The sequence below is a fragment of the Crotalus tigris genome, unplaced genomic scaffold, assembly GCF_016545835.1.
Source record: "Crotalus tigris isolate CLP2741 ecotype Arizona unplaced genomic scaffold, ASM1654583v1 scf7180000018468.2839379, whole genome shotgun sequence".
NCBI lineage: Eukaryota > Metazoa > Chordata > Lepidosauria > Squamata > Viperidae > Crotalus > Crotalus tigris.
Genome location: NW_024097024.1, coordinates 384097 through 398830, shown reverse-complemented (window position 1 = coordinate 398830; position 14734 = coordinate 384097). Strand labels below are relative to the sequence as shown.

Below are 14734 nucleotides of genomic sequence, written 5' to 3'. Positions count from 1 at the left end.
TTTCAGTTCCAAAGGATCTGGAGAATTATCTGGACCCCTTTCCAGTCTGAATACAGCAGGGCTAGCTAGCACTGAGGCAGTATTGGTGATGTATGTCAGTGACTTTTGAAATAGGATAGTGCATCCATCCTGCCCACTCTGGGTCTGAGTGGCTAAATAGCTGTTCTGACACTGTTCTGAGTGTTTTTTCTTCCTTTGGGGAAGTTCCAGTTAGTGTTGATTGGGTGAGAGCATTTTTGTTTAACATTTACAGTGAGCTGCTGGGGAGGTTACACTTCAGCTTGGTGTGCAATGTCATCAGTATGCTGATATTAATTTGGTTTACCTCAGCTTCCTGGACAATCAAGCGATGCTCAAGTGTCTGGATGGAGGAGAATAGTCAACTCTAGTAAGACAAATGGTTGTGGATTTTGATCCTGTGACTTGAGAGGATCAAGTCCAGAGATAGATAGCTTCTTAAGGAGGAGGAGATGCAACCATCCTTTCTCTCAAGAATGCATTTATTACTGCATGGATCTTCCCCTATGCTTCCTCTGTGGAGGCCTTGGCTAGCCAGAACGGGTATGGATTTAAAACAGAAGATGACATACTCACATCCCAAGGACCCAATCATTAAACACTAACAGGTCTCACTCCTTCCAGATAACATGCAAAACCAGGACTAGTCAGTTCCATAGAACTTACATAGCTGAAGTTCAATGTAGCACAAATCCAATAAACTTTATCTATCAGCTACCAAGAATGGTTATCAAGACCCACCATAGGTCTTGGTCACCATGAACAAGGCTGCTGGACTCATGGTTCCTGCTCAAGAAAGTGGCAGCAGTGGCTAGGGGTGCCTTTGCACAGGTTTGTCTAGTGACCTAATTGGACCATTTCTGCAATGGAGAGGCCTTGCTCATAAACACTCATGTTTTGGTCATCTCCATTTGGATCACAGCAATGTATTCCATATGGAGCTGCCCTTGAAGACTACCCAGAAACTTCAGTTGGTCCAGAATGCAGCAGCAGGCACAGTAATGGCAATCCCTATGTTTCCCCAGCTCATTTGTGCATGAGATGCAATGATGTTTAGTTTTTTTCTGGATGTAATTCAAGATGCTGGTCATCACCTTTAAAGCTCTAAATGGCACAGGGCCAAGTTATCTGCAGGACTGCTCCTTCCTAAGACATATGCCCATCTTACCAGGTCAAATAAAGGGGGAACACTCCTAGTCCCTTCCTAAATATTGCCAGGAACCATGCCTTTTCCATACTAGCCCCTGCACTATGGAACATTCTGCCTTCTAAAATGCCAGCAGACCTCTTTCCTCCTACCCTTCCATAAACTTTCAAATACCAATAACTTACTTGTGAGGTATATTTTACTGACCTTCACATTCACACAGTGAGACACACCAACTGAATTGTGCATATTTTACTAGAACTCACTATTTCTCTCTCTTCTCTTCCAGGCCTACTTTTCGGAAGAGACTTGGAATCATAAAAACATCAGCATCTTAGATGCTTACCAGTCTGTTTTTATAATAGCTCTTAGATCTTACAGACAATATAAGAACTACTCTGATTTCATGAAGGAGCTCCATGATACCCTAAAGGAAAAGCAGCCTTCTTACAGTTTATTTTCTTTACAAGAAGAGGTAATATTTACTGTATTAATTGAAAATGTCCTTATTAGGAATAAACCTTAAAGGAATTTTTTGTTACTCCCATGACTTGACTTGGTGTCAATGCTGCCAAATCTATTACATAACCGTTAATTATCTAATTCATCTCCAACCTAATGGTTTTAAGTTGTTTGCACTTAAGCTTCTCTTGTAGTAATGTGAGCTTGAAATGCCCCTAAATTTAGTGGGGATCAAGTTGGAAGAGACTGAGCTAAGGACTTTGTGAAATTAAAAATCATGCTGTGGTGAAATAATCAGAGTTAAAAAATGATACAAATTCAATATTCTTTGCAAGTAACAATCTGGTAGCTATTGTTCTTTTCATCAGTTTTAAAATCAGTGACTCTATCTTAGAATGACATGCTAAGTAATGTCAGTTAACTAACATATGCCACCATCTTACCCACTGGCACTATTTGCATTTCTTTAGCCAAACTATTTCATTGGGTTAACTGAAGCCCAAATATTTGCCATTTTGGGAATTGTAAATTGGGATATGTATCTAAAGCTGGGGAAAGAATTTGTAATAAACTGCTAAAATTGCAATAGTATGGTTTCTGCAAGTTAGGGCAAGGTTACTGTTGACACTCCTTCTTCTATCATCTTAAAGAAGCAGAAATCCTGGTCTCAAGTCTAATTTGCAAGCAGACAATTTTAAGGGGGATATGCCCCCTTATTTTCCCCCAGAAATTCAAACCTTTCATGTATTGTATCTTTTTTCAGTTAAATTCTTATGCTGCGTACCTTCATGATGCTGTTTTGCTTTATGCATCAACTGTAAAAGAAATGTCAGAAGAAAAAAAGGATTTCCTTGATGGAAGGGCATTTATCAACACTTTAAAAGGCTATAATAAAACCCCTCTGTATGGTAAGCTTGTGAGTTAAGACAACAGTCATTTTAAGTTGGCAGGGCCAATAATATAGCAAAAACTTTGGCTGTGGTTACCCAAAATACAAAAATACAAAGAAGCTGGAATGGTCTATGTCAGGGATGTCAAACGTGCAACATCACGTGACGTGTTGCGATGTATCATGACTTTTTTGCCAGTGCCGGCAATAGAGTGGATGCAGTTTCGCTATGATGCATCCGGCCCGCAGGCCGGCAGTTTGACATGCCTGGGTTATGAGTTTAGTTTATAGTATCTCATGCAAACCCAGAAGGTAGGCTGAGTAAACTGCACGTAAGTATATCATGGGTAATTGTCATGTGGAAATCATATCTGAAACTAAAATAATTTCTAATGGATCTCCATGTAAACAAGAATGGGAATATTTTTATAGCCATATTGCCCAGTTGAGGTACTGAATATCAAATGTGAGCAGAGCCAAAGGCAAAATGGGAAAAATCTGATCTGGCAAGAGATCTTTTCTCACTATTCACATGCTGTTTGTAATCAGACTGTTTCTAAATTCAGAAGTAATAAAACAATTCATTTTTCTGATCACTTTATTGATTAATACTATTCTCGGATTTTGAAAATTCAGAATTGTCCCAGGAAAAATAAGGTATATAAGAAATGTTTAAGCATCTGTATCTTGAATGTCTTTGTTATTTAGGCATCACTGGTCCTGTGTACATTGATGAACTGGGTGAGAGAAAAATGGATTATTCTGTGTATGATCTTCAGGAATCTGAAAATTCTACTCACTTCATTCCTGTTCTTAATTTTGATCATTACAGAAGGACATTAAGGTATTTCTGCCTATATATATTTCATAAATACTCTGTAATTTAATCTTTCATATAGCATGAAAATATTATACATAAAGATTTAATCTGTCAAGTACAATATATAGTTTTTTTATTCATCTATTGAAGGAGTAGCTTATTGTATTTGTTTATGGAGAATGAATTTAGGCCAATTTCAATCAGAAGCATAGTTCTTTTTATAGTTAGAGCAATCTGACCCTTGCTTTTTATGGGTATCTTTTTCTATGAGTTCATGTATACAGTATCTGTTCAAGTCTCTTTCAAACTGAGCTCATGAACATGTCCATATAGGCAGGAGCAATAACATAGGTGACCTCATGAACATGTTCATATAGTTTTCTTGGTAATAATAAGAAAGTTGCTTGACATTGGTTTATGAGATATTTTCTCAACTATCCAGTCCTATCTGTACCCTATCATTTTCTGGTGTTCTCCAAGCATTAAATGGCTCTCACCCAAACTGGTTGGATGATATTTGTTGTACTGAGAGAGAGTGATGGGCCCAAATTCACCTAGTTGACTTTCATGGCTAAGATGGGACAGCCTCCCACTTTCTAGCCTTGTGCCTTAACTACTTGACCTCTCTCTCTCTCTCTCTCTCTCTCTCTCTCACTCTCTCTTTCTCTCCTTCCCTCCCTCCCTCTCCCTCTCCTTCTCCCTCCCTCTGTATCTCCTTCTCCTCTCTTTCTCCTGCCTTCTATATGTTTAGTATTTAATGGAGCATTTGCTGGAATGTAATGGCACCAGTATGCTGATGAATCCCATTCTATTTGAATTATGATACATACACATTTTATTAAACAATATAAAAAAGAAAAAATATTGTTACAGAAAAAATAATATATAAATAAGTTACTTTTTAAAGTATGGGTTGATTTACAACAAGTTTAGAATATTTAGATTTAAATAATAAAAATATAACTGACCTTTATTGTTAACCTTTATCTCCTCTTATTATCTTCAGTCCCACTGTAGAAATTAATTATATTGGTTGGTCAAATGGAGAAATACCTAAAGACAAACCAGTTTGTGGATTTCACAATGAGTACTGTAAAATTCAAGCCACCAGTGAGTGTGATGTTTACTTGCACCTTATACTATGTATCTGAATCCTATTCTAGATTTTATTGTAGATCAGACCATTAAATTAAATTTCTATATTTTTAAAAAGAAAGATGGCTAATATTAAAAATTAAATTGCATCTGATTGGGATAGCATCGAATAATGTTGAATTATGACAATTGGCTGTACTAATTGAAGCTGGTAGGAACTGGAATTCAGTAACAACTGGAAAATATTGATTAACATAATGTTAACTAAAACCATTGCTGCAAATCAGTTTTGTTCTTCCAAAGTTCTTTAAGCTATTCCTAGCTTACATTCATCCATAATTCTCATTGCCTTGATAAATTCTAAATTCTGTTTATAATAAGGACAAACCTCTTTTTGTAATTGTTTGATAGATATGCTGTCCTAAAACATAATTCACAATTTTTGTATCAGATGGCATGCTTCACCAAGACTGAGCTCATTCTTCCTATTCCATAATGACTTGTACTATTTTTTGTACAGCTCTGACTGTTATGATCATTCTCCTGATAATAACCATATTGGGGACCATAGGTGTGACAATATTTACGAAGATCTATAAAGGCCACCTTCAAAAGCAAATCAATGATACTGGATGGAGAATTAACTATGAGGATATCATTCTTCTTAATGATAATAAGGTAAACTATTACATACTGTGATGATGAATGGTGGGGAACCATTGTCCAACACAACTATTGGACACAAAGTGAGGGAAAAATTAACACATATTAAACTAAAACTGAAACAGAAATATGAGGTCCATTCTAATTATTCTTACTGATGCCATCCATTAAATGAATTGGAATGAAAGGTATTTAGAGAAATCATTGGTAGTCTTATTTCTTTTTTCTAGTGGCAAGAAAACAGAAGTTTCTAATATCATGGGATAGAAGACTCAATAACATTGTTTTGGGTTTTCCAAAATTAAGACTTTTTATCTTAATAGGATGTATTAGATTTTCTTCTGTGATCACAAAGCCCTTGGCATTGTCTAGAAGAGTAACTTTTTTGATGCTAATGGAAGATTTGTTTTGACATCAGAATCCCTAATATAACATTTTATATTCACTTTGAAAGGAAAAATATGATCTGCCTCAAGCAAACACATCAGAACCGGAAGAAACAGAAAATGTTGGGGCTCATTTGTTTATCTCCAGCAGTAATTATTCTTCACTGAAAGACAAGCAAGAAAAAGAAGATTTTTTCACTACAGTAGGATTGTATCAGGTATGTATATAGATATCCCAACTATAGTGCATGCATTATGAAATAAAAGTATATCTCTTTAATTTCTGTTGCATTTAATAGTATTTCCATTATTTACAGGGCACAAGCTGCCCAGCAATATAAAATACAGAATAATTCATGGGATACTAGATAGGATTGGGAAGGTGACATCTTTATTTGATTAGCTTTGTAGAAATTGGAATTAAATGAAATTCTTAGACTATTGTAAATCCAGTGTAGAACTGTATACCATCCAAGTCAAAATTACTGGATAATATGCTTCTGCAAAATATTTTAGTGGCTGTGCATAGACAGATTATTTATACTTTTATTGTATTTCTACCTTGCCCATCTCACCTAAAACTCTCTGGGCAGTTTATGAAACACAGTGAAGGGAAATGACCTAGAATTTCTTTCCAAACAGTTTTATAAACGTAAGAAAAGATGCAGATGCTTTTATGAATTAAAGAAACTTTCTTCATTTGCATAATTGTACAGGGAGTCCTTGATTTACAATCATTTGTTTAATGGTCATACAAAGTTATGATAACATTGAAAAAGCTGACTTAAGACTAGTCCTCGCACTTACAACTGATGCGGTATCTCTGTGATGAAATGATCAGAATTTGAATACTTGGCAACCAGCATGTATTTATATGGTTGCATTATCCCAGGGTCACATGATCACTATTTAGGACTTTCCCAGGAAGTTTCTGGCAAGAAAAATCAATGGACAAAGGCAGATTTCATTAATAAGTGTATGATTTGTTTAACTATAGCAAAAAAAAAACCCTTGTAAAGTTGGGCATGACTCACTTAATAAATACATCACTTAGCAACAGTTCTGGTCCCAATTATAGTTGCAAGTCAAGAAGTATCTTTTTAAAATGATTATTCAATCCCTGTTGATTCTTCCCAGGACACATTTTATTCCATGAAACATTTTACATCTAATAGACTTGTAAAATATATTTTTGAAAATTTAAGAATTTAAGAACTTTAGAAAAGTTTAAATTTGTTTGGTTCCATCCTTGCATTTTAATATTTTTTAGGATTCTCCTGCAACTTCCAAGTATCCGTATATAGGTAGTTCTCAATTTACAACCACAATTCAGCCTAGGATTTTGATCATAAGCCAGGATGATAATTAAGCCAGTCACTATGTGACCTAACTCAATTTTACAACCATATTTACCACGATCTTAAAGCGAGTTTTTAAGTGACCCATGTGGTTACTAAGAGAAACTGGTCGTTAAATGCATCCAGCAAATCCAATGGGTGTTTTCAGCTGAATAATAGTTTTTTTTAAAAAGAAATAAATTTATGGTCACGTGACTGTGGGTTGCTGCAGTTGGTCCTAAATGAAACAAATTGTTGAGTTCTTGAAATGTGGTAACATGGCCATGGGCAGGGAACAGCAAAATATTTTATGATACCCTAGTACAGTGTTTCCCAAACTTGACAATTTTAAGGCATGAGGACTTCAACTCCCAGAATTCCACAGCCAGCAATGCTGGCTGTGGAATTCTGGGAGTTGAAGTCCATATGCCTTAAAATTGTCAAGTTTGGGAAACACTGCCCTAGTAGGAAGTACTTTAAAGGCATCCTTTCCAAGGCTATCATAACTTTGAACAGTTGTTAAACAACCAGTCATTAAGCAAGTATTACCTGTAGTTAATGCTGTCTTCAATTTAACCAGTTATTTCTATTAATTCTTTAGGTATATTGAGCTTCTCTTTAATTCTCATAAATTTGAATTTCTCTTGAGAAGGTGACCATACTTATAATTACTAAGCAATAGTTTTGCCACTCATTTCCGCTATGCTTTTATATAAAAATATTGCATTTTCTAGTCACTTCTGATTACAAATTTTATATTTGGAGAAAATACAGTAGCTTTTATAAATACAGATCCTCAACTCCCAAATCAGTTTGTCTTGCAGGGATTAAGTTAACCTGTTCTTTCCCATCCAGATCATGAAGGCCTTCAGGCATTGGGTGAGCACTTCCACAACATCACCTGCTCAACCTGGGAGTGAGATGTCTAACAGAGCATCATCAGCATATTGTTTGCGCCAACATAGGACTCCCCTAGTAGTTTCATATAGATGATGAGAAGAAGCTGTTAGACGAGATATCCATTGTGCACTCCATAATGGAATTTTTATTTTCCCATCAGCAGCTTCTGAAACTGACCTTTCAGGAAGAAGGAGAACCAAGACAGTGCTGCTATTCCAAAATGGTTTCTATGTTAAAGCAAAAAAAAAGTGTTTCTTTTTTTAACCTTTTGTTTGCCCATTTTTGCTTTTGTTTCAGGGTTTTCTTGTCGCTATCAAGTTCATTGATAACCAAGCAGATGCCTTGGTTTGGAAATCATCAATTCTTGAAGAGATTCAAATGGTGTGTCTATTTGTTAATCCTTTTAAAATCCTCTGTTGAAATCTGTGTTTTTTTTAAATCTTCAGATTCTACAGTTGAATTTCAAACTTGAACCCAGGGTAAACTGGGTTAGTAATATACGACTTCCTACTACAATTAGGTATCACTACCTAGGTCACTGCTCTATGATTTAATTTTGAAATTTACTCTTAAAACCTCAATGGTTTTAATGAAGTCATGCAAAATTAAATACTGCACCTTGAATTATTAGAGGTGCTAGGCACTTTTGTGATAGATTATTTGAAAGTAAGAACAGCAACATTACGGGAGTTCGTAGTAGCTTGTCTACATTACTATCTTCTCCTTTTACTCAAATGACCAATTCTCATCTCCTTCAGCTCAGCATCCTCTTGGCAAGGGAGCATTCTGCTAGCAAGATTTCCTCTAGTAACGTCTACTGTTGCTCAACCTAATTATCCATAGTTACAATGATTTTTTTAACTTTAAAATCTTCATATCCAAATTATCTTCTTCTCTGATGTAAAAAAGAATTAAAATACAGATTTTTGTTCCCATTACAATGGAAAAAAATTATTTTACAATGTCAGTGACAATTTTGGTAAAACATCGATAAGACTGATAAGCTGGTATATTGAAATCTTATTTGGTAAGTATTCTTGATAACCAAGTTTTCTTGATAACTAATGCTGTGAATATGGTCCTTCAGGAAACACAATCCCATTCGAAACCAGAGTCATATGTCTATCAAGATTGATTGACTTCCTATAGAAGTAGATGTAGATATAGGCTGGGGTCAGTGAAGAAGAAATTAAGAATTGATAAGCACTAATCAATTTTTATTTACTACAGATGAAAGAATTGAGACATGAAAATCTGGTGGTCTTCTATGGGATATGTCTAGAAGTTCCAAATATCTGCACTGTAATGCATTATTGCAAGAAAGGAAGCCTAAAAGTAAGCATTATGTCACAAAAAATGGCTAAGGATTAATTATACAGTATTTTTTAAAAATGGTCCGTTTTATATATTTCATATTATGAAATACTTACCTTTTGGCTAATATCTTTTTTTAAATTTTTATTAATAATACAAAATTAAAAACACATTGGACATAGATATGATGTCACTGGTTCCATATATCTTCCGACATTTTACAGTAGTATTAGTACTCATCTATCTATTTATTTTTTAAATATACATTTGTCTATAATCTATATTTTATTCCAACACTATACATTTGTCTTGGCTACCCTCTTATTGTCTATCCAATCATAAAATTGTTCCCAGATTTTGTAGTACTTAGTTTCACTTTTATCCTTGAGTTCCAATGTAAGTCTATCCATTTCAGCGCAACTGAAAATTTTCAGTAATATTTCCTCTTTGGTTGGAGTATCTTTCTCTTTCCATTTTTGAGCGAAGGCTATTCGTGCCATTGTTACTATATGCGGTAGTAAATAATTTGTATCTTTCTTATATTTTCTTTCTATAATTCCCAATAAAAAAATTCTGGTTTGGCCTCTATATCTAATAGCAAATTTTCTTCCAGCCATTTCTTTAATAAGTTCCAAAATTTTTGTGCCTTTGGGCATTGCCACTACATGTGGTAGTAATTCCCAATGGTCTCTTCACATTTCCAGCATATCGAGGATTTCCCCTTGTTCATTCCTGCTAATCTTGTGGGAGGGAGGTGACCTTTTGGCTAATATCAAGTCTATAAATCAGGGGTGTCAAACTGCCGGTCCATGGACCGGTTTCATCATATGGAGGCCGTGCCCACCTCAGTTCTGGCAATGCAAAAAAAGTCACGATATGTCATGACACGTATGCTATAACTGTGCTATAACTCTTTTCCATATATAACACTGTGGAATTGACACCTGTGCTATAACTCTTTTCCATATATAACACTGTGGAATTTTTGTATGACATATCTAATTGGGTCAAAGTGATGATAATATATGTTAGCTCTGTCATATGAACAGAAACAAGATAAAAGAAAGTTAAACCTCTTGTCTGGCTGCCAGAATAAGGAGAAAATCATATGCCACTCCAAAAATGAGATTGCCCTAAATACAGAATATAAATTGATGCATAGATATATAACTCTATATAATAAATAACATATCTAGATGTTGGGGTGTAAGTCACATATGCCCCTGCCTTTGGAAACAGGGATGCTGTGGAGGCACAAATTTAGATATGTAGAATCAACATCTGATTTAAACTCTTTTATTAGCATTGATTTTCCAGGCTATAATAATTGTGTCTCAACCAGTTTTCAAGTGACATTTTACCATACTGGCATTTGATAGACAAGAGCAGAAATCAAAAACTAAAGTCCTAGACTCTGTATATTAGGGATAAATAAAAAATTATTGACCCCTGCAAGGTATCACATCAGCGAGTTTTCTCTGTGGTCTACTAGAGCAGTGGTGTCAAACTTGCAACATCACGTGCCGGCAATGGGGTGGCATGGTTTAGCCATGACGCATCCGGGCCGTGGGCCAGCAGTTTAACACCCCTGTGCTAGTGTCTTATGTTTGGTATTTCTGCAAGGAAATTATGATAATAAGCTCAATCAGAATAAAACTGTCATTGTTGAGTAGGACAAATTGAGACATTAACATATACTGTATGGCTAAACTTTATACTCCAATCTTCCCATCAATCTTTTAATTATTAATTTCCTGTATAGATAACTAGGTGAAATGGAGTAGGATTATATTTTTCTCTTGTTCTCAGTCCAGTGCTCTGAGATCTTAAAGGAGATTATAAGATTTATTTTCTGTTGCCATCATGAGATATTACAAATTGATGGAAATGCCCTAAGCTGAGCAACAGCAAAGTGCTGTATGCAAGAATAAAGTTATAACTTAGACCAGTGATAGCGAACCTTTTACAGACCGAGTGGCCAAACTGCAACCCAAAACCCACGTATGCATCGTCGGGTGCCAGGTGGGTGTGGCCATTCGGTGAGTGTGGCCCATTGGGTGGGTGTGGCTGCGGTGGTAATGGCAGATTGGGTGGGATTAAAAAGTTCAATCAATCAATTCCAACTTTGCAAGATCTTTTTTTTCCCGCAACAAGTTGAAATTGACTGATTGATTGAACCTTTTTTTTTTTGTACATGGTGGTGGAGGCCTAAAGCAAAAAGGTTTTATAAAACCCAGCTGAAGGCCAAGGACTGGGGCGATGGCACGCATGCCCACAAAGAGGGCTCTAAGAACCACTTATGGCACCCGTGCCATAGGTTCGCCACCACAGACTTAGACTGTGTTCTTAGTTTTCAAATGTATTGTAAACATTTTGAAATTCTGATCAGTAAAATACATTCTAATGAACTGATATAAATAAATCATGTAGAGCATGCTTAAAAACATTGAGAGCTTATATAGAAAAGCACATGGAGTAGCTTAATAATAAACTGCATTAACAAATCAGGAATCCATCCACCCAAAAAAAAAAAAATCCAACCCATAAGATTCTTGTGCTGATTCTTTTTCTAGGATGTTTTGTTACATTCTGCTATTGAACTGGATTGGATTTTCAAAATCTCTTTTGCCTATGACATAGTCAATGTAAGTATGGAGCAGAAGAATCATTTTGTATTATAAGGACAATCTGAAAACTGCTGATTAGTATAACAAATGAATACGAAATAAAACCAGAGAACACATTATCTCTGTTCTTGTCATGGTTATGTAGCAGCTGTAGTAGTATTACTCTTTTTCTTTGTGTGCGCACAGGTGCACAGGTGTAGATGTAGAAATGGGAAAGAATGGCTGTAGGTTTTAATTCTATACTTACTTCAGATCCTAATTCTAAGAACAAAGAAAATAAAGGAAAAAGGTTATTTCCCTTGGGTTAACTATTATTGGGTTGAGTTATATTTTTAATAAATGAAATTTTTATTCTTGCTCTGCATTTGGATATTTAAAATTTATATATATATAAACCTGGGATATGCTAAAAGAGTTATAAAAACCGAGATATTTCTAGACAAATATCTATATATTTATTTCTAATTTTGATCTCAGAAACAGATTAGGCTAGCAATACTGGAAAAACAATAATCTACAACCAAAGCTATAATAGACTATATTATGTTTAAGGATAATCAAAAACTGAAATCTTGCTGTTGCTGTTCATGGTGAATATTATATATTGCTAACTTCCTTTGTTTGGTGTAATCTACTGATTGCTGTAGTATCATACAACTATTAGTAGTTTATTCTCCCTATCATACTAATATCTTTATATTTCTGTATTCCTTCTCTTTCTCTCTCACAAACATACACTCTGTATGTTTTTTTCAGGGTATGTTCTTCATTCACAACAGCCCTCTGAAATCTCATGGAAACTTAAAGCCTACAAACTGCCTGGTAGATAGTCGCATGCAAATTAAGCTGTGTGACTTTGGCTTATGGGAACTCAAATACAGAAGAAAATCTAAAATAATATCAGAAGAGGAGACAAACTATGCTGGTAAGAGTCCTATATAATTAGGAGTCTAAAGAACATCAACCATCTAAGCACTTAGTTTGTAACATCTCAGTATTTAAATATTTTGAAAAAAACATATTGAGGTCATCATGTGCAGTAAGCAGATATCTCCCTTGTTTGATCACTGTGTTGCATAATCTGTTTTCAATGGCAGCGACTCCCCCTCAACCTTTTGGGCACTAGGGACTGGTTCCATGGATAAAGGTTTTTCTGTGGACTGGAGGGAGTGTGGTTTCTTGTGCTGCCTGCATCCCATGTATGGGGCTTCACTTGGGGACCCCTGCTCTATGGTATAGAATACTATGCATTACTTTTACCCTCCCAGTTTTCCACAGGGATAAATTAGACATTACCCTTATCATTCAGACTATAAAATGTAATGAAAGCAGACACTACTTGCTGTGGATGACACAACTCAATGCTCTTTCATACGGGCATGTAAAAAACACCAAAAGATAAACTGAATGCCTGAGAAATTCCAATGTGAAATTCCAGATCCATTCTTTGGACTAAAGTACAGCTTATGTACCCATAGATTTTTACTTTACAAAATATTGCAAAACAGTACTCAATAATCTTACAATTGCTATATAATTAAATTATTTATTATTGCAGAAATAAGCAATAATAATAAAGAGTTATTCCTAAACGTCACTAAGCTATCCCACATTTTTTCAGACTTGGGGTAAAACATGAAATATTAAAAAGGCTGCTTTAGTATTTGAAACGAGAGCTCTAAATATCCACATCATATTAATCTGTCCTTTTTTGTTTGTTTGCAGATTTATACTGGACAGCTCCTGAATTTCTTAGAATGGGAGAGTATCCATTTCATGGCACCCAGAAGGGTGATGTTTACAGTTTTGCTATTATTATGAGAGAATTGATATATAATCATGAAGATGGTCCATTTCAAGATCAAAATAGGAGTGCAGAAGGTTCTCTTTTTTTTCTCCTTATTGTGAGAAATTGTGAAATTTGTTCTGCAACATTGATAGGTAGAAAAATTTGTTTAGACACATATACAGACAAACATTTACAATCTGTTTATATGTATATATGCATTGGAGGAGGAGGAGGACAATTTGCAGAGCATGTCATCCAAAAGTTCTTGGGAAGTATTACTGATATATGTCTGCTAACTAATAGACACAATATGTTTAAGATTTTTAAAAGAATGGTATGCATCCCTACACTAAAGCCTGTGTCAGATTTTGAGATAATAATAATAATGATGATGATGATGATGATGATGGTGGAAGGGACCTTGGAGGTCATCAAGTCCAACCCCCTGCTCAGGCAGGTAACCCTATACCAGTGATGGCGAACCTTTTAGAGACTGAGTGACCAAACTGCAACCCCAACCCACTTATGCATTGACGGGTGCTGGGTGGGTGTGGCCCATTGGGTGGGTGTGGCCCATTGGGTGGGTGTGGCTGCAGTAGTAACAGCTGACTGGATGGGACTAAAAAGTTCAATCAATCAATTCCAACTTTGCAAGACCTTTTTTTTTACCGCGAGAAGTTGAAATTGACTGATTGATTGAACCTTATTTTTTTTTGTACACAGCAGCGGAGGCCTAAAGCAAAAAGGTTTTATAAAAACCCAGCTGAAGGCCTAGGACTGGGGCAACGGCACATGTGCCCACAGAGAGGGCTCTGAGTGCCGCCTCTGGCATCCATGCCATAGGTTCGCCATCAGTGCCCTATACCATTTCAGACAAATGGCTGTCCAGTCTCTTCTTAAAAACTTCCAGTATTGAAGCATTCACTGCTTTTGGAGGCAGGTTGTTTCACTGGTTAATTGTTCTGTCAGGAAGTTTCTCCTTAGTTCTAGGTTGCTTCTCTCCTTGATTAGTTTCCATCTCTTGCTTCTTGTCCTGCCTTCAAGTGCTTTGGAAAATAGCTTCTTTGTGGCAGCCCCTGAGATATTGGAACACTGCTATCATGTCCCCCCTCATCCTTCTCTTCATTAAACTAGACATATCCAATTCCAGCAACCGTTCCTTATATGTTTTAGCCTCCAGTCCCCTAACCTGAACCAGTCAGTTCAGACATAGTTCTATTTTTCCATAAGGACAATCATATTTCAAAGCCAAGTATACATATACACAAAGTATCTCAATTGGGCTTG

General features: G+C 35.8%; 1 protein-coding gene across 1 annotated transcript in view; it reads left to right on the top strand.

The window, feature by feature from the left end:
- Nucleotides 1-14734, top strand: part of LOC120312242 (guanylate cyclase 2G-like) — a 42519-nt gene that overhangs the window by 17553 nt on the left and 10232 nt on the right. The window contains exons 4-14 of the mRNA XM_039352658.1: nt 1455-1640; nt 2391-2535; nt 3225-3360; nt 4343-4446; nt 4952-5109; nt 5549-5698; nt 8015-8098; nt 8948-9052; nt 11605-11676; nt 12415-12583; nt 13384-13539. Coding sequence (XP_039208592.1) covers nt 1455-1640; nt 2391-2535; nt 3225-3360; nt 4343-4446; nt 4952-5109; nt 5549-5698; nt 8015-8098; nt 8948-9052; nt 11605-11676; nt 12415-12583; nt 13384-13539 — 1465 coding nt within the window. The remainder of the gene's footprint in view (nt 1-1454; nt 1641-2390; nt 2536-3224; nt 3361-4342; nt 4447-4951; nt 5110-5548; nt 5699-8014; nt 8099-8947; nt 9053-11604; nt 11677-12414; nt 12584-13383; nt 13540-14734) is intronic.